Here is a 26,807-nt window from a genome sequence, read left to right as displayed (position 1 = left end):
CCAGATCTCCGAATCCAGTTCTCCGAGACGGGTCTCGCCTCAGAGAACATCCCAGCATCCCGCAACGAATCCCGGAAGCAACCGCGGTGGAGCGTACTTCACCACTGTCGAGAGTTCTTGACACCTTCCACGACTGTTCCTCTCGATATCATAGCAGGGACGATCGGGGAGTGGAGAGTACTCCGCTTCAGTCGAGCGTTCTCGACAATCGCCACTGCCGCGCGGCCATCTCCTCGTACCCGGATCCTCTAGAATACGGGAGACAATCACAGTCTCGAGGTGGAGAGTGAGCCGCCTCCGACGAGGGTTCTCGTCGTCGCCCGATCCTTCGCCGCGAATTCTCCGCGAACCCTTTTCCTAGCCCACGGGGTGGGGGGGGGGGGACCCGCGATTAAATCGCGACCTGCCCGGCAGCGGCCGGAAAACGAAAATCACCAGAAGAACCGGGCCGGCACGCGCCGCCAGCGTAAAAACCGACACGCGCGTTGTACGAAGACGCCCGCAACAAAAACATCGACACTCAAGCGTTAGCGCAAAAACGCGACCGCCGAAAAAACCCGGCACGCGCCGCGCCGACCCGCGCACCAATACCCGCGCGGCCTGCCCGACCGACACTCCGCAATCACTCACTGTATCTATTCACTCTGTACATAGCGCTCTCACCTATACGCACACACGCACACAAACACACCTCTGTACATACATCATCCAATAAACCATTATACCTTGCAGCAGAACAACTCTCGCAGTGTATATTCTCCCCCCTCGAACCGCGAACCTTGATCCCGACGAACTGTCCGGTCAAACATACGAGACAACGAGGGGGGCCGTTACAAAGTCGTTGTATAAAGTCAATAAACTATCTGTGTCTATTTGAAGATTTAAACCGTTGTTCTGTCTTTTAATGAATAGTATTTCTGAGATCAATCTCTTATTGTAAAAGGGACCAACCTCATCCAACATCATCTCAACGAAAATCATGATTTTACAATAGTCGATGATTAGTAACCACGGAAAAATTGTGGACATTTCTATTGATTTGCGATTTATGTTCAGATATTCTAGTTTCAACATTCTTGACGTTTGTCCGACATATGAGGAATCATAGTCAGAACAATTAATTTTATAAACGACATTAGTTCTACAATCTTTCGGAATAATATTCTTATGTACTTTGATAAATCTCTCAAGTTTATTCATGCTGCAATAAGACAATTTAACGTCCGTATTTTTAAAAATGCTTCTGAATTGTTCCGTTATGTTCAGTAAGTACGGTACCGTAAAATACGAGGGTGAATTCGTAAGGCTCGTTTTTTATTAGAATCCGGTTTATTAATCAGATATTTAATCCGTTGATGAATGACGTAAAATATCAATTTAAGCGGATAGCCATTATCTAAGAGTATTTTGATGATAATATCAAAATTTTTTGCATGAACTTTAGGGTGTGACAAGGTAAATGCTCTATCAACAGGACCAATTATCGTGCCCCTCTTCTGACAAACTGGGTGTTGAGAATAAAAATTCAGGTATCTACCTGAGAAAGTAGACTTATGGAACCAGTCAGAAACTAATAATAATTATTTTCCGCTATAAGTATTACGTCTAGAAAATTAATTTTACGATCTTGTTCAATCTCTATGGTAAAACTGCAATCTATCATGGAAAGAGTTAAAAATGGAGAGTATCAAGTCAATTAAATTAACAGAAACAGTCATTAAAATATCGTCGACATATCTGTAATATAAAGACGGACTGAACAATAATGTGTTGAGAGCTCGATTTTCCAAATCTTGCAGAACAATATCAGCAATAATCGAAGATAAGGGGGAACCCATAGGGGTACCAAAAGTTTGTCGGTATGTGATGTTATTAAACGTGAAGAATGTTGAATTTAAAACTAATTTAATTCCATTTAAGAATTCACTCTCAGGCAAATCACAGTTATCCTGTATGAAGGCCCATCTATTAGAAACACTTTCAATAGCTAAATCAATGGGAACATTAGTAAATAACGATACAACATCTAAGAGATAATCGAGATAAGTTTTATGTATATCATCGTTTAAATGAATATTTGATATATTATTTAGAAGGTCAAAACTGTTGTTAATATGACTCCGTGCTGTGAGGAAATTTTTGTTCATGACCTTGTGCAGAAACAATGCAAGGGAGTGAAGAGGGGTATTAATGGTGGAAACAATAAGCCTGTAAGGAGCATTAATTTTATGGACCTTTGGTAGCCTATATACCCTTGATAAAGTACCATCAGTAAACAAGAGTGACTTATAAGTAGCATTTGTAACCATGATTCTTCCATCTACAATAGATAATAAGTTGGAAATTAATTTTTTTGTCGGATCTTTTTAACGATTGTATAAGAAGCTTCATCTCTTAATAAGTCTCCTACTTTTCATACATCTTCAATTCTGTTTAGAGCCACCGTTACATTCCCTTTATCTGCTCTTGTGAAAATTAGATCATTATTATTCTCAAGGAATTTTTTTGTAGTGGAATATGAGTGCAGTAACCAATCATGCTGTGGTGTTTTCGGGTAGGAATATGTGGAAATATTTTCAATAATGTTCCTCGATCAATCTCTAAAATGCATTCTTTTTTTTACCAAGAGTTTTTTCACATTAGTTTCTATATCTTTAATGAATTCCATGGTTAAAGAGGAATTTTTTAAAATAGGGAGACTAAAATTATTACCTAGTTGTAAAAGACAACAAATATTTTTTGGAATATTTACATTCGATAATTGAACCATTTATCTCTGACCTCATCAAGATTCGAATGTGATTCCGAATAATAAGATGGATCTATAAGAACTTTAACGGTCTCGTTAGAAGAGGAATGATTGTTGGAAAAGAATTTAGTTGAAAATTTAAAATGTTGATTTTGTAAGACCTTGTTATTGGTGAAAGACGACTGTGGAAAACAATAGTAATTAACCGGTTTTATGATATTTCTATTTTTCTGTTTAATCAATAAGAAATTAAACTTTTTGTCTAATCTACTTTTCTCTTTTTTAAAAAGATATCTAATCTTTCAACTATAAACATATATGTAGTACATTTAATATATATGTATATGTATACATATATATATATATATATATATATATATATATATATATATATATATATATACATATATATTGTATATACATATATATTGTATAATATATATACATATTAATTAGAATAGAATTAATTAGAAAATTTGTTTGTTTTTATATTAATATAATGTACTTTTATTAGTTTATAATATTATATGTTTTTTGCGTCAAGATTTTTATTTTCAAAACTTTTTGTTTTATTAAAAGTTATTTGTATTACTTTCTAATTAGAAGATATTATATTAGATAATTCATTTATTTTTACATTATTAACATATGATCTCTTAAGTACTTTTTTATGCAATACTGTTTATTTATAATAATAATTAATATACTACTTGTAATATTACTTATAATAATAATATGTATAATTTGTAATATAAATATTTTTATTAATATTAATATTATTAATATTATTGTGATTAATAAGCTCACTACTTCGCGACACTCGAACACACATGTACAAATATCGCGCTCAATTACGTCCCGTGACAGTATTTTGACAACTAACTAGAGATGTACAGCACTGTAGAATACTCTGGGAAACTAGTTCTTTTTTTGTTGATTCAAGACGGCAAATTATAAATATCTTAAAATTTGACTTCATACCTTTGATCACCGTTGCGTTAATTTTATCATACAATGACTGATTATTAACATTTGAATATTTGCGCTGAAGAAGGCTTGAAAAGACAAGCCGAAACGTTCGCCACACCACGACACATGTTTTTATTATCTTCTTATTTTTAATTTTGTATTATGTAATTTATGATTTTTATGTCATTACACTTTAGTTTATTAGTTACGTTTCAATTTTGTTAATACATTTTAGTTACTTCCGCTACGACTATATAATATTTCGATTTGACTTTTTAATTTTATTGTATTTTTCTGACTTTGCATTAAATAATTTTTATTATAATTTTAATTTATACGTGTTTGATTCACTCACGCCTTTGTATCACATCTTCCGATCTTTAAAAGATTTTAGCGTGCTGTAAACGTTTGGTTTGTTTCAAATCGTACTAACAAGGAAAAATATGGAAGTGTCCTCTTCCGATTTTAATGCGCTTTGAATATATTGTAGCCTAGATCAAAATAGGAGACACGTACTTTTTTATGTACTCTTACCGCCGTTGACCTTTTTGCAGTGTATGAGCCGAACTCGGCCAAAAATAAGTCGTGCCACCAGTGTTATGGCCAAACTCGGCTATATAAAAAAAAAGGGTTTACGCTTTTTCAATTTTTACAAAAGTACGTACTCTAAGGTTTTTGGGGTCGCTGAATTCAAATCTGACATCAGAATTTCAAAATTCAAAATGGCGGATCAAAAATTTGAAAATCGTTCGATTCAAACGATTATCCAAGGTCAAACCATCTTATAGCCCTTTAGAAACCATATAACTTTTGTCCGAAACATTTTTCTATAAAACTTATATTTTCCGAGATTTTTCAGGGTTTCCATATTTTTTCCTCATCTTGTATGTATTGGATCCGCCATTTTGAATTTTAAAATTCTAATATCAGATTTGAATTCAGCGACCCCAAAAACCTAAATAGTAAAATCATCAAGAGAATCTAAAAACTTTTTTTACACATTGGTGGCACAGTCTATTTTAGCTACACTGCGAAGGAGTTAAGGAAGTGAAACACTCTCTTGAAAAAAATCGGTTTTTTATTTCTGAGCGAATACCGTCGAAACGATAAGAGATATAAAAAAAAGTTTCGAATAAAAGTTTTATGGTTTTCTATGTACTTTAAAACTACATAATCAGATTTTTCGAAAATGTCACATTTCTTGAAATCCCCTCTCGATTTAAAAAAATTTTAAAATTTGTCTTATAGCAAAACTTATAGTATATTTAACGACAAAATTAATCATGATAAAGTTTTATTCCAAAATCACATTTTTCAGAAATAAGTTAGCCTCTATATTGCTATATGAGTGCCCCATTCGTATGTGCTCGCTACTCGCTGGCGACAATTGTTTCTTCGCATTATTAGAAACAACCATGAATTATCAATAAATAATTTATATATTGAAAATTGAAGTTGATACGATTTTTTTCGCGGAGTTATGACGTTTTAAAGTTACCCATGCATATTTGGTCAATTACCGCCAGCATTAGTATTACCCGATGTGCACCACGAGGAGATTGCTGGTCAGATTTTCCGCATCGTGCGTGCGTGCGTGCGTGCGTGCGTGTGTGTGATATTGGCGAAAAAAATTTATTCCACCCCGTGGAGTGCGTCAAACTATGCAATTTTTTGGAAATGAAATACGTCCTCACTTTTGAAAGAGCGGCGAAAAGGGGAAAAGAGAAATTTAAAATCTAACAAATGCTTTTCAAAGTAGAGACTTTAAGCTTTAAAATAAAAAAAATTTTTTCAAATACGACCATTTTTGACGGAGTCATGCTTATTTGAAATCATGCAAAATTTTGCATAAATTTACATATGCGATAATTTTGATCGCCAGTGTAATTTTTGTTTTCTCATACCGATATGAATCTGGTGTAGCCATTTTCCATATGGCAATAAGAAATTGTTTTTCCGGTGATATTGTTTTTTGTCCACTCTTAGACCTTAATAATAAAGGTTTTATCATATTTAAGATGTAATAGAATTGTTGTGCCCGTGCCGTGAGGATAGGGTCTTCCGGGATATTCGCCCAAAGAGTTGGAACTCAGGCAGCAAATAAAAGCACTCCGTACTTGTTTAATAAAGGAATATATTTCGGTCGTACTGTTACACTATTCTCACACTACTGTTAACTCGCGTATTCGGTCGTCGTGTAGACGAACCGTGTCGATAGGTCGATAACTTATTTACGCGCGGCTCTCTTATTAGCTACTTTCTTACGAGTGACCGCGATGGGTCTCGCGATCGGTTTATATATCGCTTTAATTTCGAGGGTGGAAGGATGAGGTTTTCCGGGTCGGAGCGCGGGACATGCTCCGTGCTCGGGTGTAGCTAAATGCTTATTTAGCTTGACCGTGACTTGCTTTCTTGTTAGTCACGTCTTATTTTTCTTTCTTAATCTTTCTGTTTAATTCTTATTTAATTTTCTTATTTAATTCTTTTAATGTTTTGCTTTGCTTGCTTGATTTTAGTTTCTTATTTCTTAATTTTATATATTTACTTTTCCTTTTCAGGTAAGTGTATCGGGTTACGACAGAATGTAGTGCGCTTCATTCTAAAATATAATAATTTTAAAAAGTCAGCTTTAAAACATAAGTTTTTTACTTACATATATTAAATATATTTATAAATATATGTATAATTTTGTCTTATCGAAAATAAAGTTGATACTTGTACAAATATTTATATAAAAAATATTACACTTACCTAAAATGTGATTTAAACTGTACATCGGTATATGATGGTAAAATCTTTTCCACGTAATTCTTTAAACGTAATATTGCGGTTTTCTCACGATACTTATTAAGAATTAAAAGAATGTTTTCTACTTCTGTATTAAATTTTAAAGACTCTCCATCGTCATCAAACAATATTTCGAACATTATTATAATTAGCGAACACAAAAGAACAATTTGTTTTTCCGCCATTTTGACATGCTCACGATGCTCATACACCCAAAAGGAACAACTTTCCGTTTGCAATTTTAAGCGCTTAAGCAGCAAACGGAACGATTGAAAATAGCGCTTATAAGCGTGACCGCTTACAGCGCATGAGCGTTCATATGGAACGCACCTTAAGCCACTCAGTGAGCGCTCACTCAACGGTTGAGTTATCAGTAATGTTTTCTGAACGCATTCAATTATATACATGAAATCGGCTATGGTAAACTGACTGATAAGAAACAATGGAAGTTTAGCAGCAGCGATTTTATCAATATAACCCAAAATATAATAATTTTATATCTGAATTTAATATCTTCCTCTAAACTAATATGATAAAAAGATGGTCTTCTATATCCGACATTGCAAAGATCGTTTCGGAAGATACGAAATGTTTACCATTACATGATTTTACGCTTAGCAAGGTAAGTCAATCATACATACCTAAACGTTTACATATACGTTTTATATATATTTTATATGAATATATATTATATTTAAAAAATTATATTAATTGTTATATAAAGTACGCATATTTTTCTATGTACCGTTATATCTTTTTTACATTGATATACATTTTATTTTCTCTTAATGTTTCGGCTTTTAAGTTACTTGCTATGGAGATACAAGATGTTTTGGAAGCGGCGTCGACAAAAGCTAAAATGCATCATTACGAGAGGTTTGATATTCATTTGACCGAGTGCGAATTAGCAGAATCGCAGAATTTTTATTTTAATAAGATGAGAAATGCTGCCGAAAAAGTGCCTATTAGTGGTTTACTTCCGGTAAAGTTATGTTTTAAAATTTAGTATTAATTTTTAATTTTTTATGGTAGTTTTATAGGAAAATTTTTTGAAAGATTCTAATTATTAAACTTAAATATTAAAAGTTGTAATTATAATTAAGATCAAGAATTATAATTATAACTTTTTCCTTTAGTGAATTAAATTAAAATTAAGATTAAGTAGAGAGCTGTTTTTCTATTTTTTTTAAAAAATATGTTTTATATTAGAGATGTTAATTCTTATATGTAAAATTATTTAAAGTAAAAAAAAAGTATTATGTATAATATTTTTATAGTTCTTTAATTCTTTGCAGAACATTAAAAAATAAAGAATATAAGGCATACTTTAACAATAATTAGCAATAATTAACAACAAAATAAAAATACAAATACATCATTTTTATTAAGTTCATGCATAATGATAATATTGAATAATAAAAAAAATTTTTGAAAACATTTTTTCTATAATGTCAAAGTTTTTTTTTTAAAGATAAGTTTTTTATTATTTATCTACATTATTTAATATAAAATATGCTAGTAAAATAAAAACATTTATTTTCTTGTTTTACAAAATTATTTATTATTAATATAGTTATTTTTGAAATTTTAACGAACTATTCAGAAACATGGTTAGTAATGCGTCAGTTTCGCATAGAAAATTAATTTTTTGAAAACAGAATTTTAGCTATTAGTAAACATTTAATATACAACAGGAATGGGAAGACAACATTCGTGACTTAAGTCGATTGCAACTATACAGCAAATATAAAGATATCTATGAAGAACAAATGCAAGAGACAAAGGAGCGATACTATAAGACGATTCGCGATACAGAGATACGTCGAATAATACTTATCGAATGCGAAGAGGCATGCAATGAGAACTCATTTGCTATTTTGCCATACAAATACCCTGGTCACACTGAATTTACTGTGAAGTTTCGTAAGAATCGCTGTGTGTTCGTTAAACAATATTATTTGTCGCACCGACTTATCAGAAGCATTGTTGAAAAGGCGCATCTTCTTTTGCCGAAAATATTTTGCGATCTTGAACATTATCGGAGCTTCGATTTTCTTGATATTGACAAGTATATTAATTACACAAATACATTATATTAATAAAACAAAATCTTATTATTATAACGACCATATAAACAGGGTAATATATATATATATATATATATATATATATATATATATATATATATTTATTTATTTATTATCTTTAATCAATATTTAATAAATAGTTATTATTGATATCGTATAAATACAACAACTAAATATTAGTTGTAATATCGCAAAAATACAGAGTATCTCTTAAATTTTTTAAATCATAAACTATCTTGTAAATTGTTCAATTTTTGGCCATTTCACCCTTTTAACTTTTACACTATATATTCCTACACTATATATTCCTTTACACTATATATAAGGAAGCAATGTACATAAAATTAGAGTAAATCTGTTTAAACAAACTAGTTTGATTTTTTGACATAACTTTAAAAAATAACTTTATTTGAAGATTCTTAACTTTCTTCCTTCTCAAAATCCTATAAATTTTTTTTTTTTTGAATTTTTTTATGCAATATCAAATTTAGAAAATATATAGCTGTTTCCATTAAAATAAAAGCGACTGTAAATATTTTTTTTCAGAAATTATTTATAATATCTTAACTTTTTATGTTACTAATTGTAAAACTATTAAAATGAAAATTATTCGTCAATGTGTATTGCAATTATATAAAAAACTTAACAAATTATTTGTAGCTGTTTTATTTTTGATCTTATACTGTACACTCTATACAAATATAGTATAATAGATATAATAATAGATAATATAATATAATATAATATAATAGATAATATAATAAATAATATAATGTAATAGATAATATAATAGATATATAATAATAGATATTATTACTCTATAAACATATCTTTGTGTTTTTTAAATTATATAATACGTGTATAAGAGATAATATGTACAAGAGATTTTTTTTTTGCAATTAAAATTAATTAATATAAAAGCTTAAATTTAATTCGTTTCACAGATTTTTTGAATTCGTCGAAGCGGACTTGAAAAAAAATGCGCACATTATTATCACTTTGTATTACAATAATATCGTACGGTTGGTCTCTCAACGTCGTTACATCCAGGATGTGCCATCAAATATTCTAATGCGCTTTCTTAAATGCGCTACAACTATCCTTGGTTTGCAGATAATAACTCGTGCAACTGACACCATCAAGCATTTATTAAGTATCCTTGCTGATCCGACAAAGATACCTTTATTAAAGGTATGCTATCATAGAGTTAAATTAATACTATTAAATATTTAAATTTGTAAGATAATAATTAAAAAATTTTTATTCATTGAAAAAACTGTCAATTAAAGACTTGAAAAGCATACAATAATTTTATTTTATTTTATTAATTGTAAAATTAATTACGTTTATTATTTTATCCATTATATGTATATATAACTTTATCATATAAAACATTAATTTTTATTAAAGATTATTTATAACTAACAATGAGAAAATCTATTGTAACACAAAAATAACTTTTTGTAATTATTTTTATTAAATATTTTTGTAAGAAAGAAAATAACCAGAAAAGAATAACATAAAAATAAAACATAGAAATAAACTTTAACATATTTTTCTAATTTTATAATTAATTAATTGAATATTTAATCTAAAAATTAGGAAGTTAAAAGATATATATTTTTTATTTATTCTTTACGCACATAAAAAGATAAAACATCTCTTTGCAAAGATCGATTTTAACGTTCTTCTGCTAATATAATTGAAATGGTAGAAAAAATATAAAAGTAATTTAAATATAATTTTATAATATATAAATGATTAAAATCAAATTTAATAAGTCTCATTATTTTATAATATATTTTGCAAAAATGTTGAACTTTTGAAAATATTCACTCTCTCTCTCTCTCCCTCTCTCTCTCTCTCTCTCTCTCTATTGTATTTTTAGAATTTTAAGATTTTTCCTTAAAATAAAAATAAACATCATTTTATATTAACTTCGACTTTGTATAATAAAATTATTTACTAAAAAGGTATTTTTTTTAAAAGTTAATTACAAACCTTTTTTACATCATTCATGTGTCATTTATTTGTTAATATGGGCGCGTTCAGCAGACGCAACTGTTGTACAACTGTTGGATGATTGTATGCTGAACGCACTTCGCTCAGTCACCGCTACTCAACATGTTTAGGGAGCGGATGCCATTCTTTCCATTAAACTTTTTCTCCGCTACCTAAACGGAACATGTTGTAAAACAATATGGCGGCACGCATCTGAAAAATCACATCACATACCCTGGAATAATTTAGAATCATAAAATAAGAAAATGAGTTTTGGAAATCCCGGGATCGAAATGTATAGTGTTAATTATACAATTGGTGGTGCGCAATATAGTATAAGTGACACAGAAGAGGTTCACAGAAGATTACAGTCAAGTAAATGCATATAACATGCTATTTTATTTTTTAAAGTATACTTGCAAATAATTTTTTTTACTTTATTTATTTAATTGTTTCTTTTGTTTGTATAAATCCGATAATTATTTTTTAGATGCAGATTTTTTTGTCGCAGTATGTTGCAAATACTTCAACTGCACCAGAGTTGGTTTCAGTTATAGATGAGACTACTGACAATACATGTACCGGTATGTAAATCATTCTTTTTTACTATAAGAAATAAAAAAATAAAAATATCTTATCGATTTTTTATATAATTATAGATCCTTTAACGAAAACCTTTTCATGGACTAAACAAGCGACGAAATTATTTTTGAATAGTTATTTAGAGCGCAAAGACAATGTTCGGAATCCAAAAGTGAAAAAAAAATCTCTGTGGACTGAAATTCTTCAAATTATAAAAACAAATCATTATAATGATTTAAACGAAGATCTTCTCAATAGAAAAATTATGTTATGTAATTAGGTAATAAACTAGCTATAAAAGTAACAATTTTTTTAAATATATAATGACTAGTGCTTTTAGGTAATCCAAACCGATTTCTGGCGAGAAAGCTTTCTGGTTTAGCTAAAATCCCGACCGAGAACATGATTTTCTTTCTTAAATCCGCAAAGTAATTTGGATTTTCAGGGATAGCATGTCCAATTATATTGACTAGGTCCTAAAGAGATTTGTTCACAAAATTAATGAAATATTGAGTACTCTAATTAATTTTATACAAGATTTATTAAATATCTATATCTTTATTTACAGTTTCATAAAATATGTTATAATGTACCTCAAATGTTGCACGAGACATTCTAAAATGTTCCTTAAATAAAAAATCATCATATTGAGGAACAATAATTTCGTAATATTTTTGATTTCTGACCCTTTCACTACGTTGTTTCACTTGTAATTCCTCATCTAATTCTGGTAATGGTTCCATAATTTCATCCAGCAGATAACGCAATGCGTTATTTCGATCATTTTCATCCATGGCAAATATGGCAATAATATCCAAATCATCCATTGCAGATAATATGAGCTAGTATTTCGTACTTGCAATATTAAATATACTGACAATTGAAAAATAGGTTATCAAATATCTATTATTAACACAAAAACGTCATCTATTGGTAATAAACATTATTTTTTTATCAACTTAATATTTTAATTTTATTATGTGTGATTGCCCAAGATACGAGATAAATTTCTCTTTTTTTTAAAGTAATATTATTTAAAAATTATCTAGATAAGATCTTTTATAACTTCATCTATGTTTCAGACAAACTTTTTTTTTGTTTTGCTGGCCGGGAGATGGAAATGCTTTATGCAAACCCTTAGACCGGCCTAGGGGTTATGTGAGATTGAGTGCAATAGTGAGCGGACATAATGATCCCCGACATACCGTACGTTATCCAATAACCCCCCCTCCTCCCCCAGAGAGAAGACGGCAATTATCCGCATCCTCTCTCCCTTTAGGCATCGGAAGTCCTTCCAGTCTCTCTCTCCCCCTCTCTCCCCCACTCTCTATTTCCCCCCCCCCCCTCTCTCTCTCTCTCTTCCTCTCTTTCTTTCTCAAACGGACGCAGGCCCCAAAATACCGTCCATAGTCATAGTTAAAGTATGTTTTACTTCCAAACTTTCTAATTTTGTATTGTTAAGAGACAGTTTTTGTCTCGATATAATTTGTCTCATCCTTTATTATATCCGTAGTTTTTTTTTTTGTAAATACGTTTTTAATTAGACGACAATATCTCGGAGATAATGGTGTAAAATTTTGCCAAATTATTTTTTTGGTTTTTGTGCTACAAAGTAGTCACAAAGGTACTAAAGAACTTTGGAAAACATTAGCATCTGATTCCTCATTGTTAACAAATTTTTGTACTGAACCTGCTGTGAGCTATCACATCTCCACTTTAATATTAACTCCAAAGAATTGACCTCGTCTTTACTTAAGCCTATTGCACAATGTAAAAGTACAGACAATAGGAATAAGAAATAACACAGGCAATAAGAATAATCACATTTCAGTTTACCAAACCCTATATCAACGCACAATGGAATATGGAATAGGCAATAGGAACAGAATTTCCGACGCGTTGAATTTCTGTTCTCTATTGCCTGTACCTGACCAATCATAGTGATTCAATTTCTGGGCGTCCGCATATTTTCAAGTAGAACTTTTTTGTCATCCGCGGACGAGAATAGACTTGTGAAATGACGACAATGTCATATCACGATTATTATAAAAAAAATTTGACGACGTGATGGAGATTCCGAATATTACTGAAACCTTTGATTCAGATGCCGAAGATTTAACGCAAAATCAAAAATTTAACAACAAATTAATAGATATGGTGCGATCTCGTCCATTCCTTTATGATAAAAGTTCAAAAGAATACCGTGATTCCAACATGAAGAACAATGCATGGATGGAGATATTTTTTGTTCTAGAAATGTCAAGTATATGTTTAACTTAATATTTTTAAAGCTATAAAAATATAAAATACACTGAGAATAGAGGTTATATTCTTTGGTAAAAATATTTCAGTATATATTCATATGAAAAACAAATTGCAAGAAATTCTCCGATATTTATAATTTTTTTTTTGCTAAAATTTTCTTTTGCTTATATCTAATTAATCTAATTAAAATTATGTCTAATACATATTTTGTGTAGCATCAGATTGTCAGACACGTTGGCTTCGTCATCGTCAACATTTCGGTAAAGAAAGGCAACAACAAGAGCAGGAAACAAAAGAAATGGTGCAGCCAAACCAACAAGACAGAAATAGGCTTTGTTTGATCAATTGAATTTTTTGAAGCATTGCATCTCTCAGAGAAAGTTTGTTTCATTTTTTAGAACAACATATATTATAACAATAATAAGCATTTATTATAACAATGATTATTATTTTATTTCATTATATTTTTATAATCTTATATTTTTTATATATCTGTACTATATTTTTTTATGATTTCAGAAGTTCAGAAGTTTCAGTAATATTGGTTGGTCAAACCCTAAAGAATCAGAGCCAGAGTTGCTTGGACGTCAAAGAGTTCCAATTCTTTTTCAGTTTCAGAGTTTCCAGTTCTTATTCAAACTCAACAAAATAAAAGAAACCAGGATGACATTGACATTAATAAGATACAAGAAGTTAGTATTTTCAAATAAATTATATCTGTATTTATGATACATTTAATTATTCGTATGTAACAACACCAGTAGAAGATTCACATGTGGAAAATGTTTTTATAACTATATATTTGCATATTATTTTTTTTAATAGAGATTTATTATTTGAATTATTATTTTTATTCATTAATTAAACTGTTTTTAGCCAATGGCGCCTTTGGTAGTGCAGATACCAACATTTTTGCCCTCTCAGCGAATAATTCCTTCACAGCTGCTTAGATCAACTCCTTTGCCATTACAACAATTACTTCATTTGCCGTTACAACAGTTATCTTGTTCGTCGTTGCAATCATCATCTGCTTTGTCGCGTAGAACATCAGTGTCAGAAAAAGCAGATTATCAGAAAGATCTTTCAGCAAGTCCATCAAATATATCATTATCTTCACAGGAAAAAGTAAGATGAAGAAAAAAAAATTGATCCTGTAGAAACAGCCTTTCTTGAAATGAATAATACTTTGAATACTATGGCATCTACAATTTGTCGGAATAAAAATCTAAATGATCAAGCTGACGACACGGATGTATTAATTAGCAAACTTGTGACAGCGGAACTTAAAAAGGCAGCAGAATCAAGAAAAATTATATTAATAAAGAAGTTTATGCAAATTTCATATTCTTTAAATGATGATTGAAATAAATAACTTAAATTTATTTTATGATACGTATATTTAATATATATATATATATATATATATATATATATATATATATATATATATTAATATATATTAATACATATTATACATATATAAAATATATATTTTTCCAATATAAAAATAAAGTTTTTTTTATTCTCAATTCGTTCACAATTACTTACGGAAAGTTACATGAATTATGATTTCTATAATGTATCATTATATTGTCCACGTCTTACATATTCGTATTGCCAAGATACCTCGCCAGCTGGTGTTAAAAAGTATGATGAAAGAGTGTCTCGCATTTCATATGCATCTCTAGCAGCTCGATGAGGATCATGTGGCAACTATTTTAAATTGTTGTTATCAAATTGATCTCTCCAATTATCAGTAATTGTGCTTCCTTCGGTAATTTCTCGATTCACATATTGACTTGGGCAATATCTTTGATTTTGTGGTAATTTCTCGTCATTTTTACTTTTTAAGAAATTATGTAAACACATTGCTGCTAAAACTAATTTATCAGCAACATCTGGACTAGTGCATATCGGCTTTCGGAATATTCTTCATCTGAACACGAGGATATCAAATGTATTTTTGATTACCTTTCGAGCACGCGACAACCGATAATTGAAAATTTTCCTCTGTTTATTTAAATATCGTCCTGGATAAGGTTGCATTAGGTTTGTCGACATTTGGAAGCTTCATCACCAACAAAATAGAAAGGCGTTTCCTTCTCAGAGCCAGATAAACGTATTTTTCCTTTTGGAAAATTTAAATTATTTTCGTATAAAGCCTTGCCGAATGTTGATCTAGACAGAATTCCTCCGCCACTTTCACTACCAAATGCACCCACATCGAATAGTGTCAATTTGTAATTGCGATTGCATGCAGCCATTAGAACTATACTAAATGTCTTTTTATAATTAAGAAAGAGAGACCCAGAATTTGATAGTGCTTGTATGGTAATGTGCTTACCATTTATTGCACCAATGCAATTTGGCAAACTCCATGTTGCTAAAAAATTCCTACTAATCTCCATCTATTCTACTTCTGAAGGAATTTTCATACAAACTCCAAATAAAACATTGACGTTATACGTTTCTTTTATAATCTTATAAGCAGTAAATTCTCCTACTCTGTATGCAAGAATAGTAACTTAATCGTCACTCGCCAGATATTTATAATAAAATTGTTGACATTGAAAAAAGTAAATAAAGAATTTAATTATTGTACTATAATTTATCATTACAACATATATTTAAATTATCAGAATAGTACTATCTCTTGCCTAAGTGTAATTGCAAGCCATTGTTCTGGGCAAATTGGTCTTCTAATGCTTTTTTTTGTGAGTGTGATCGTAACATGTCTAGAAGCTCATAAAATGTAATAACATCCATTCATGTATAGCAAAAAAAGAGATCAGGATCTTTTTTTAATTCTGCAAAAAGAGTTGAAAAATCCCTCATACTGTTCTCGTCTTCTGTTTATGGGTCTCACCCACCATCTTCTATTAATCCAATGCTTAGATTTATTTCTTTCCCATACTCTGTATAATCTTAAACCAAGAAGTTGCACATTGGAAAGAAATAATAATAAATCATCCTCATTCATTGCAAGTATGCTATAACAGAAACATAAATAAACATTACGATAAACATGTATAAGAAAAAAAATGTGTAATAATAAACAAATTATATAAATTACTCTTAATATCTTTCGATCTGTATTGTATTGGAGAGTTTAATTGCAGTAGAGAAATTAAATAGAAAACTATTTTCAGTTCGAATTCGAAATTATTAATAATATTATAATATTAATATTGCACGTAATGTAAGTTATAAAATGTCAGGCAGTGAGGTTATATCTGTTATACACATGCGTGTGAGTAACGACGCAGATGATTGGACAACATACTTGTTACAGAAGAATCATTGTGTTTTAATATTACATAGTTTCTATTCCTGTTCCCTTATTTCTTTTCTCTGTACTTTTACATTGTGCAATAGGTTTTAGAGTCTCAACTATTTCTTCTAAATATTTTAGTAATCGTTTGGCTGTATGGTCCAGTAAATCTTGGAGATTGATTTCAGCATACTTTTTGGTCACTGTGTACGCCTTAGGAACAGGGTAACAGTCTCTTTTTGCTTTCTATACTAAACTGTAACAAGGAAATAACTTCTTGTCATTAGTACTAATAATCTTATATTGTCTTCTAGAGAAACTTGCCTCCATAAATATAGAAAGAGCTTTCAAAGTAGATATACAATTTTTTTTTTATGTAAACTGTCTAAATAGGCCTTTCTGTACTTTTGCACCTTTGTCGGAGAATAAGTAATGTCTTCTAAGACTTTTGCCGTTTCATTATTTCCGGAAGCTCAAAGTTTCATTTTAGTGGCGGGTGTTAATTCTTCTGTACTCAAATCTCCACGAACATTTTGCATTTTACGCCTTTTACTTCGCAAGCTTGATTCTTGAAACGACTTAATTGGGTGTCCAGGTCGCTTGGTTACAATTGGTAATTCAATAGTATTTTGAACCCAATTTTCATTATTTTAAAAATATCATTTTTTCTATGTGACTTTTCCCTACTTTCATCTACTTTTAAATTCAAACTTAATATTATTTATTTTCACCTTCAATTCTTTCAGTTGATTTTCCGAATATTGATCTCTACTTAACAAATATTCTTCTAAAAAATCTAACTTTTTTTCATGTATTTGTATGACGTCATATAATTGCTTTTTTGTTAACACTTTTACCTCAGAAGATTCTGAGCACAAAATAAAAAAACTTGTAATTTTGTATTAATTTCCTAGTATCATCAACTTTATGTATAAATATCTGTAAAAACTGTTGTCCGCAAAAATCCACATTTTTTTTATTTAATGAAATAGAACCTTTATTTTCTTTCTAATCCTGTAAGTAAAATCATCTAACAACACATTCATAACAATAACAAAAAATATATTTTCTTTTACAACTTGTTACTAAATAGTGTTACATAGAAAATGTATTAATTTAAATCATACATACCTCCTTTTGAATAATCCATAATGAATAATTCAACACCATTTACCATAAAAAATTATTAAAAACACTGCAGATCGTACACAAAAAGAAGGTAGTAGAATAAGTGAACCGCGTGTTTATTTGTAATCATCGTCCTTAGATTAACTTCATTATATATCTTCTTTCTTTAGTAAAAGAACAAGTACGATTTAATGTTCGACATGTATTCAAGTCGCGTAAAAAACAAAAAATATGTATACATGTATAAGCAACTTTTGAAAATTGACTTATGGCCAAATTTTTATAGTAAATATTCCTATGTACAGCGGTTTAAATATGTTCGTTTTTTAAAGCGTAAAGCTCGGCGAATCAGGGAATTGACCACTAAATGTATTTGGGGTAAAAAAGGAAAAGAAAGAAAGAACAAACAAGAGAAGGAAGGAACCAAAATTAGTGTGAAGTTACTGCTGCGAAAGTTCAACGGGGTGCTTATTTGCGGCCGTTGGTTAAGGTCCTCAGAGTCGGAAGCTGTGAGTAGTGAAATCCTCCGCGGTCGGACTGTAGGTGTGATTTGCTGAAATTGCGCCGTAGGACTGTGAACGTTGTTTCGTTGAACTCGCACTGTCGGACTGTGAGTGCCGTTTGTCGAATTTGTCTAACGTATTCAACTGGGTAGTTCACCAACGGGTTTTCACTGGCTGACTGACAGATTAATGGGCTGAAGACTGGCTGATAAATTTTCTCTTGATTGACTTCCTCCCGAAAATCTCTCTTATATACTTTTTTGGGAGTAAGATTATTTCATGACATGTGGTCCTGAGTCATATTATTTTCTATGGTTTCTGCTGATAGTTCTATCGATTTTAATTAGAAATTCTTCTAATATTGTCAGGAACCCGTTTCCTGTTTTTGGTGCTTCCGTTGCATTGGAAGTCATACAAAAACTTGTTATCATTTTTATTATTCAGAAGATGATTCATGGTTTTGTGCGAGGACTTGGTATTAAATACGTTATTGTAATTTTCTAATAGAGTAGAGTCATCTTTTTCTATTTTTTTGTAATAATAAGTTGTTATCGCGCGCTTGGTTATTATCACGACTCCGCGAGAGTCATTAAGTCAGGATGGTCTGGATGATTGTTGTTGTGTAGGTGGTTAATCTTATTGTTAGAACTCCGCGGAAAGAAGAAATATGCAGTCGAGACAACGTAACAATACTTTATACATGAGCAAATAAAATTTTTTTCGTTAATTGATGATCTTTTTCTCCAAGATAATAATGTTTCTCTTGTTGCTAAATTTTTATGAGAAAATAATCTTATATTTAAATATTCTGTTGCTATAGACGGTATTAAAATTAATTTGTGTCGTCGCTCCAAATAATTAAAATTTTTGCAATTTATTTCAGAAAATGTGGTTATCTAATGCAAATTTACGTTTTATATTTAAAATAATAGTTCTGCCTAAATTGTATGCTGTTAAATTGCTTAAACTTGGTACTTGTTTGGTACAAACTAAGGTTGGGAAAATATCAATTACATCTTTTAAGATTAATAATTGATGTGAATAAATTTAATTAAAAATTTTTAAATTGATCATTAATTTGAGAAAAATTAATTGTGGATCGTTCAACTGACGATTGATATAAGCGAGATTAATTGAAGATTATTTGATTAACGATTAATATGAACAAAATTAATTTAAGGTCGCTCGATTAACAAGTGATATAAGCAAAATTAATCGAAATATATACGATTAACGATTCATATGAACGAATTTAATTGAAAGTCTTTTGATTGACAATTGATATGAGCAAATTCAATTAGTAAAATGATTATTTTTTAAGCTAACGTCATTTTTAACTCATAAAGTCAATTTATATCGACAAAAAATTTTTTCGTGATCTAATTAGTTAAGAATTGAATTTAGAAGGAAGAGTGTTGCAGCACATTGAGGAAAATCCTTGCTCAAGTACAAGGAGAATTGCAGCAATACAAGAAATTAGTAACAGTACTGTGTGGCATATTTTAAAAGAGCAACAATTGCACCCATATCATTACCAATGGATACAAGAATTGGAAACAGAGGATTTGGAAAAAAGATTTAATTTTTGCACGTGGATCTTGCCTAAAATTACAGAGAATCCAAATTTTACGTCGAAAATATTATTCATCGATGAGGCAAGTTTCAATAGATGCAGCATAATTAATTTTCATAATAATCATGTTTGGGCTGATGAAAATCCACGCGCACTGATAGAAATAAATTTGTAGTGACAATTTTTTACAAATATTTAGGCAGGAATTTTTGGCGATAAAATTATCGATCCTGTTATTTTACCTCATCGGTTGACAGGATAGGCATACATGGACTTTTTACATTTTCAGTTGCATGAACTTTTAGAAGATATATCGCTACAAGTGCGCAAAGACATGTGGTTTATGCGTAATGGTGCACCACTACATTATACTGCGATTGTGCGAGAATATTTGAGAAATAATTTTGGAAATAAATGGATCGGTCGAAGAGGACCTGTATCTTGGCCGGTTTGCTCTCCAGATTTGAATCCTCTCCATTTCTTCTTTCGGGGACATTTAAAAACTTTGATATATTCAATGTCTGTGTTGATGATAAATTATTATCGCCTCTTTTTATTGTTTTAAAAGAACCTACTGGAACATTTGGTTCAACGGTAAAAGAAACAATGTTTAAAGAAGATAATATCTTTGTCATGGCATCAAAATCTGGAAAATTAACATCGCATCATTTTGAGATCTGGATAAACGAAGTGTTTTTTCCAAATGTTGGACCAAAATCAGCTTTATTATTAGATTCTTAGACTGGTCATTGTTCTGATATAATTCAAAGAAACAAACCAGATTTTATAGAAAATATCAATTTGTTAACTATACCAGCTGGAACAACAGGAAAAATACAACCTTTGATGTATTCGGTTTTCGTTTATGGAAAAATATTTTGAAACATTTTTCGGATACCGTCATGCTTTTAGATCTTGAGGTCAAGCTTCATTCAAGAAACAATATTTTAAAATTACAATCATTAACACATAATCAATTTTCATCACCGAGGTTTAAAAATTTATTCAAATATGCATGGTATAAAAGTGGTTATTTAGAAAAGAGACTAGAAGAATTTGATACACCAGTAGATTTTTGTTTCAAAAATAATTTAAAACCAACATGCGATATTTGCGGTGAAGTTGCTATAATTGCCTGCGCATGGTAAAAAGTCCCTTTGTATAAATCATTTCTTTCACGATCATCATCTTACCGATATGAACCATGAATATTTGTTATTCTTGTATGCAATAATTATGCTATTTTATGTATACTTATGTAATATCTCCATATAATTTATTAAGACAATGCGTATTACATTTTTCTTTATACTTTAAGAAATTAAATATTATAAAACAGAATATCTGATTAGTAAAATACTTTATTTCTCTTTCATGTATGTAATGTATATGAGCAAGGAAGTTATCTTGCTATTTACATTTTCGACACAATAATGCATACATGTTTTGCTGCACGTGGTTATAAATAAAACTGTATTGCACCAACTTATCTCGCAGTTGCGTAAACGCATCTGTTTATTCATAGAACTGAATCATTTAATCTATTAACCTCCGCATTCCGTCAAAAATTTTCCTTGTTCGACTACTTCTATTTTTAACGTATAAAAACATTATTTTTCTTATGCAAATTATATATTTATTGTCACATAACATATATATTAATTATTTATATATATATATACATATAGAGTGTCCCGAAACAACTGGTAAATATTCTAATGGTAGGTTCCTTAGAACATTTTAAAACAAAAAGTTTAATACAAAAATGTCGAGGCTACAATAGTTTTCAAATTAGAAAAATTACGAATGACAGGACTAGAATTTCGCGCGCTCAGGTACGGTAAAATAACAAGTGATAAAAGTGCTTCTATGAATTTATCTAATTTATCTAATTCTTTTATCACTTGTTATGTTGCCGTACCTGAGTGCGTGAAATCTCAGCCCTACCATTCGTAAAATATAATCGCTTCCAGTTTGAAAACTATTGTAGCCTCGACATTTTTGTATTAAATTTTTCGCCTTAAAATGTTTTAAAGAACCTGCCATTAAAACATTTACCGGCCATTTCAGGACACCCTGTATATATATGTATACAATATATACATATATATATTATATAATTGTAAATTATATAAATATAATTGCTATAATTTATAAATGTATATTCTCATAAATTATTTATCGACAATTTATGGTTGCCTCTGTGAGTTTGCGAAGAAAAAACCATCGCTGTGAATAGTGAGTGTCATGAGGCGGATAAAGCGCGAGTATAGTGATATATAGAGATATTTTTAACTTATTTCTGAAAAATGCAAATTCGGAATACAACTTTATCATATATGGTTAAATTTGTCTTTAAATGAGCTATAAGTTTTGCTATAAGACAAATTTTAAAATTTTCAAAAATTAAAAGGGAGGGGGAGGGATTTCGGAAAATATAACATTTTTGAAAAATCTGATTGCACGGTTTTAAAGTATGAAAAACCATAAAACTTTTATTTGAAACATTTTTTTATATCTTATTGTTTCAACGATATTCACTCAGAAATGTAAAAATCGATTTTTCTCAAGAGGATGTTTCACCCCCTTAACGGACGTATGGGCACTTATAAAAAAATATGTGTCTCCTATTTTGACCTAGACTACAACATAGTCAAAGCTCATTAAAATTGGAGGGGGACACTTTTAACCCCTTCCTTGTCAGAATACCTCTCCCCCCTACAATATATTTAAGTAGCGATAAAATCCATGAGATGTTACCTTTTATGCAGGTTTACCTAATTTAATAACTTATACATATAGTTTAAATAAATATCAATAAATAAATTTAACTAATAATAAATTTAATAAAAATACAGCTCGAGTTAAGATGCGAAAGCAACGACTTGTTCGTAAGTCCGCGATTGGAGGAGTTAGCTGATGCATTCCATAACCTCGTCGACAAAATAGCCAATATCGCTTGTCATTTGTCACCATTAGAATCATGGGTGAGGATGAAAGGAAAACGAATACAAGAAAAAGAAAGAAGCATGGCAGAGATCAATATAGCTATGAATAACAAACCTACATTCATCTCATTGCCTAGTTGGTACTTAGATGAAGTGCATCAACGCTTAAGCGTAGTTTTGCGGGAATCTTTTCGACCTTTAAACAACTATTTAGAAGAATTGCGATTACGCTTTGGCTGCATCGTTTATGAAATAGATCGTGATGCAGCGGTAGCCTTAATGAATGCTGGAACGGAACGCTTCTTTGAAGAGTATATCGCAAAAGTTGAGGACTTCAATCAATTGGTGCGAGTGATAAATAAAATGGTACGTAGTCTTTTAATTGTATTTTACTATGATTAATATATGGAAATTTGAATTTTTAATGTGGAAATTTCAAGCCATAAAAACTCATTTAATTTTGAGTATAATCTTGTTAAGTCATAGTTATTATATTTGTCTTACACAGCACTATAACTTTTATTCTAGAGATATCTTTCCACATTAATCATATTAATTATAGAGATATCTCTCCACTACTTTAAAAAAATAATGCATATTTTATCGTTCTTTAAAATAGAGATATTTGTGTGCTTTTTGTGATTGACTCTTATACTCACAATAAAGTCAATTTGAATCATTTAATTTCATATACAGGATAGGTCAAAAAAAGCTTGAGTACACCTGAATAACTTTAAAATAAACAGAAATAGAGTTAAAATTTTAAGGGATTTTATGAGACTATCTTTTATTCATAAACTCTATAAAAATTACTTTTGACAAGGGTGATGCCCATATTCTTAATCTCATGAAGCAAGAAAGTAAAAATGATTTAAAAATCTTAAATCGCATGAAGGTCGAGAGGGTATCCATTAAAAAATAATGTAATATGACGGATATCAGATCCCACATGCGTGTATGCGTGTGTATGTGTAGATTTTATTATAATTCTAACTATTCCTTCATTTCTATCAATCTTCTTCGGCAGTCGTTTACATTTTCTTCTCCTGTAACTAATTATCGTTTTTTTCGTTGCTGTTATCCCTTCTTCTTAACCTATAACACTTTCTGATTGTGAGTTTAACTATTTTTACAATTAATAATTCCGTGACTTTTTTCTAATTTTTCCTACGTTATTTGCTTGGTTTAACTGTTTTTACAACTAGTAAATATGTGACATCTTTCCTTAATTTTTTCTCTGTCACTTGGATTTAACTATATCTGTAGATAATAAACCTGTAATGGTTTTTTTTTTTTAATTTTTACTTTAAGCAGTTTTCCGAACTTACTTCTTAAGTAATTAGTAGATCCGTCATTCCTTTCTTAATTTATTACTTTTTCTTTGTCTATTTTTTCATATTTTTATTACTTTATTTGTTTGATTTATTTGCATAATATTATAAAAGAATTAATAAAGAATCACGTACACATGAAATTTACGAGAAATAATTGGAGAAAGAACAGACGAATAAAAATGGCTCAGTTTAATGAATTCGACTATTATTTTTAACTTACAATTAGACGCATGCTTTGGCAATAAAATCTATATAATTGAAATTTTAATTTTAATTAAACATGTGAGTTCTATAGTTCTTTACATATATACACATTTTTACTAATATATTTGATTACTAATAATATCAGGAGAAAGACAATACAAGCGCAGAGTATAAAAGCGCAAATAAAAACTCTTATTGAAACTCTTAAAATAAGTTTTTTTCAAAATAAAAAACACATTTAATTGAATTTCAGTCCATATTCAGACCATCTTTAGCAATACAAATTGAATATAAACATATAACAAAACAAATCTTGTAAAAGTACGCGGATGCCTAAATTATAATAGGTCTCTTATCAACTCTAAAAAATTTAAAAGCAAAAGTGGAATGCGTACTGAAATGCACTCCCCCATTTGATGCTAAAATGGCGAAATTAAAAAAAAAACAATAGGAAAGAGATCTACCACAGGTCTCGAAACGCAGGAGATAATCATGGTAATGCACACACAACCGTCGCTCAACGCACAAGTGAGCATAATAAAGTTGAATGTTGGCTACAAGCCTACATTGTCCGCAATATTAATATAGATAATAGATATAGATAAAATTTAATAAAATTGATATAGATAAAATTTTATTCAAATAACAAAAATGTATTCGAATAATCCCTATCTCTGTCCTCTACCTTGTTATTTGAGAGTGAAGTTTTATTACTGACAATTTGCAGCATCCAACTTTGTTATATTCACTTATGCGTCAAGCGACAGTTATCATTGCCATAATTATCTGCATTTCAAAACTTGTGGTAGATCTCTTCCTAGTTCTTATTGTTTTTCTTTAATTTTATAGCGTAGGGTTAGAAAATACTTTTGAGCACGCATTGCTGTAATTATCTGCATTACAAAATCGTACTTTTGCTTTTAAAGTTTGGTACCGATAAGAGACCTATTTTACAATTTATATCCGTATATTTAAGAGCTTAGTTTTGTTATATGTTTATATTCAATTTATATTGTTAAAGATGATCTGAAGATAGATTAAAACGTTTAATTAATGTGTTTTTTGTTTTTTTAAAAAACCTAACCTGAGTTTTATTTGTGCTTGCGGTCGTATTGTCTTTTTCCTGATGTTATTAGTTTTATTTAAAAGCCTTATAAATTATTTTTATTATATTTTGATTTTGTTTTACTTATCTTGTTAAGAGGGATAAGCACTGTGACGGCAAAAAAATTGATTTTTTTTACATTTCCTTAAAATATAATATGTGGAAAATAACCTTTTAAAATATTTTACTGAAATTTGTAAAAATAACAGACCCAGATAGCCAAATGTTCCGATTTTGCAATCATGTTGCCGATAACCGTTGCGGCAACTAATTTTGAAAAACTAGGGACAAGGTGCGACAGCATTATGCTTGTCGGGTTGAGCTCACGTGATTTCTTATTCTCAGAACAGCAAACTGATAGCAATATGGTAACATTGATTGCTGTCAGCAAACAAGAGACTTGACAGCAATTTGATGACAACCTATATTCATCGATTTGTCATCCGTGATTAACCACATTGATAATGTGGCGATAATTTTTTAGGGGATCAATCATGTAATTTTTGTTTTAGTAAGACAGAAACAAAGAAGTTAAAAATTCTTATTAATTAAGCATTCAAGAATAAGAAATTTTAACTTTTTGTTTCTACCCAGACAACATTATGTCGTCTTAAAGACGTCTAAAAGACATCCTAAAATTTCTAAGACATCTTAAAAAATTATCAGAAAGACGTATTTATGACGTCTTTAAGACGAATAATCTTTTTTTATTCGGACAATCTACCCGAAATGTTACAATTTTATTTATTTGGATAGAAACTATCCGAAATGAAATTGATCGAAATGGTTGTTACAATAATCTTATTAGTCGCGCTTTTATATATTTTTGGTAACTAAATTTTAAATACGAGATAGATACCTCATGCAGCGCTGCATAGCGGTAAGAAAATGACCTTTTTTGGTCCAAAAAGACATCTTTTAGTCATCTTTTTGCTTTGTCGAGAAAACAACTATAAAAAGATGATGAAAAGATATCTTTTTTAAGTTGTCTTTTTAATAAAGCAAAAAAATGTATTATAGACATCTTTCAGATGGCATCTTAAATTAAATGTTTTTTAGACGTCTTTAAGACATCTTAAAAATGACGTCTTAAATTACAATGTCTTTAAGACGTCAGAAAGACGTCTTTTGGTCAAGTCTTAAAGGCGTCATAAGAAAGACGTCTTTAATACGTCTTTAAGACATGCATGTTGTTTGGAAATATTATACATGTATTGTTGTTATCATAATGCTGTTGTCAGCTGTAGACAAAATGGCAATCATCAGATGTTACCTAACCTAACCATATTGCTGACAATATA

General features: G+C 30.0%; 1 protein-coding gene and 1 pseudogene across 1 annotated transcript in view; one reads left to right on the top strand and one right to left on the bottom strand.

Annotated features, from left to right (window-relative positions):
* The first annotated feature begins 7,004 nt into the window (after positions 1-7,004).
* Positions 7,005-26,807, top strand: part of LOC140670393 (dynein axonemal heavy chain 12-like) — a 57,927-nt gene continuing 38,124 nt past the window's right edge. Inside the window, exons 1-5 of the mRNA XM_072900950.1 lie at positions 7,005-7,127; positions 7,311-7,487; positions 8,200-8,573; positions 9,537-9,783; positions 22,774-23,229. Of these exons, the coding sequence (XP_072757051.1) occupies positions 7,035-7,127; positions 7,311-7,487; positions 8,200-8,573; positions 9,537-9,783; positions 22,774-23,229 (1,347 nt within the window). The 5' untranslated portion in view covers positions 7,005-7,034. The remainder of the gene's footprint in view (positions 7,128-7,310; positions 7,488-8,199; positions 8,574-9,536; positions 9,784-22,773; positions 23,230-26,807) is intronic.
* LOC140670289 (uncharacterized) lies at positions 15,486-16,206 on the bottom strand (annotated as a pseudogene).

This window comes from Anoplolepis gracilipes, chromosome 10, assembly GCF_047496725.1.
Source record: "Anoplolepis gracilipes chromosome 10, ASM4749672v1, whole genome shotgun sequence".
NCBI classification, from domain to species: Eukaryota; Metazoa; Arthropoda; class Insecta; order Hymenoptera; family Formicidae; genus Anoplolepis; species Anoplolepis gracilipes.
Note: the sequence above shows the minus strand (reverse complement) of the source record. Positions and strands in the feature narration are given on the sequence as shown.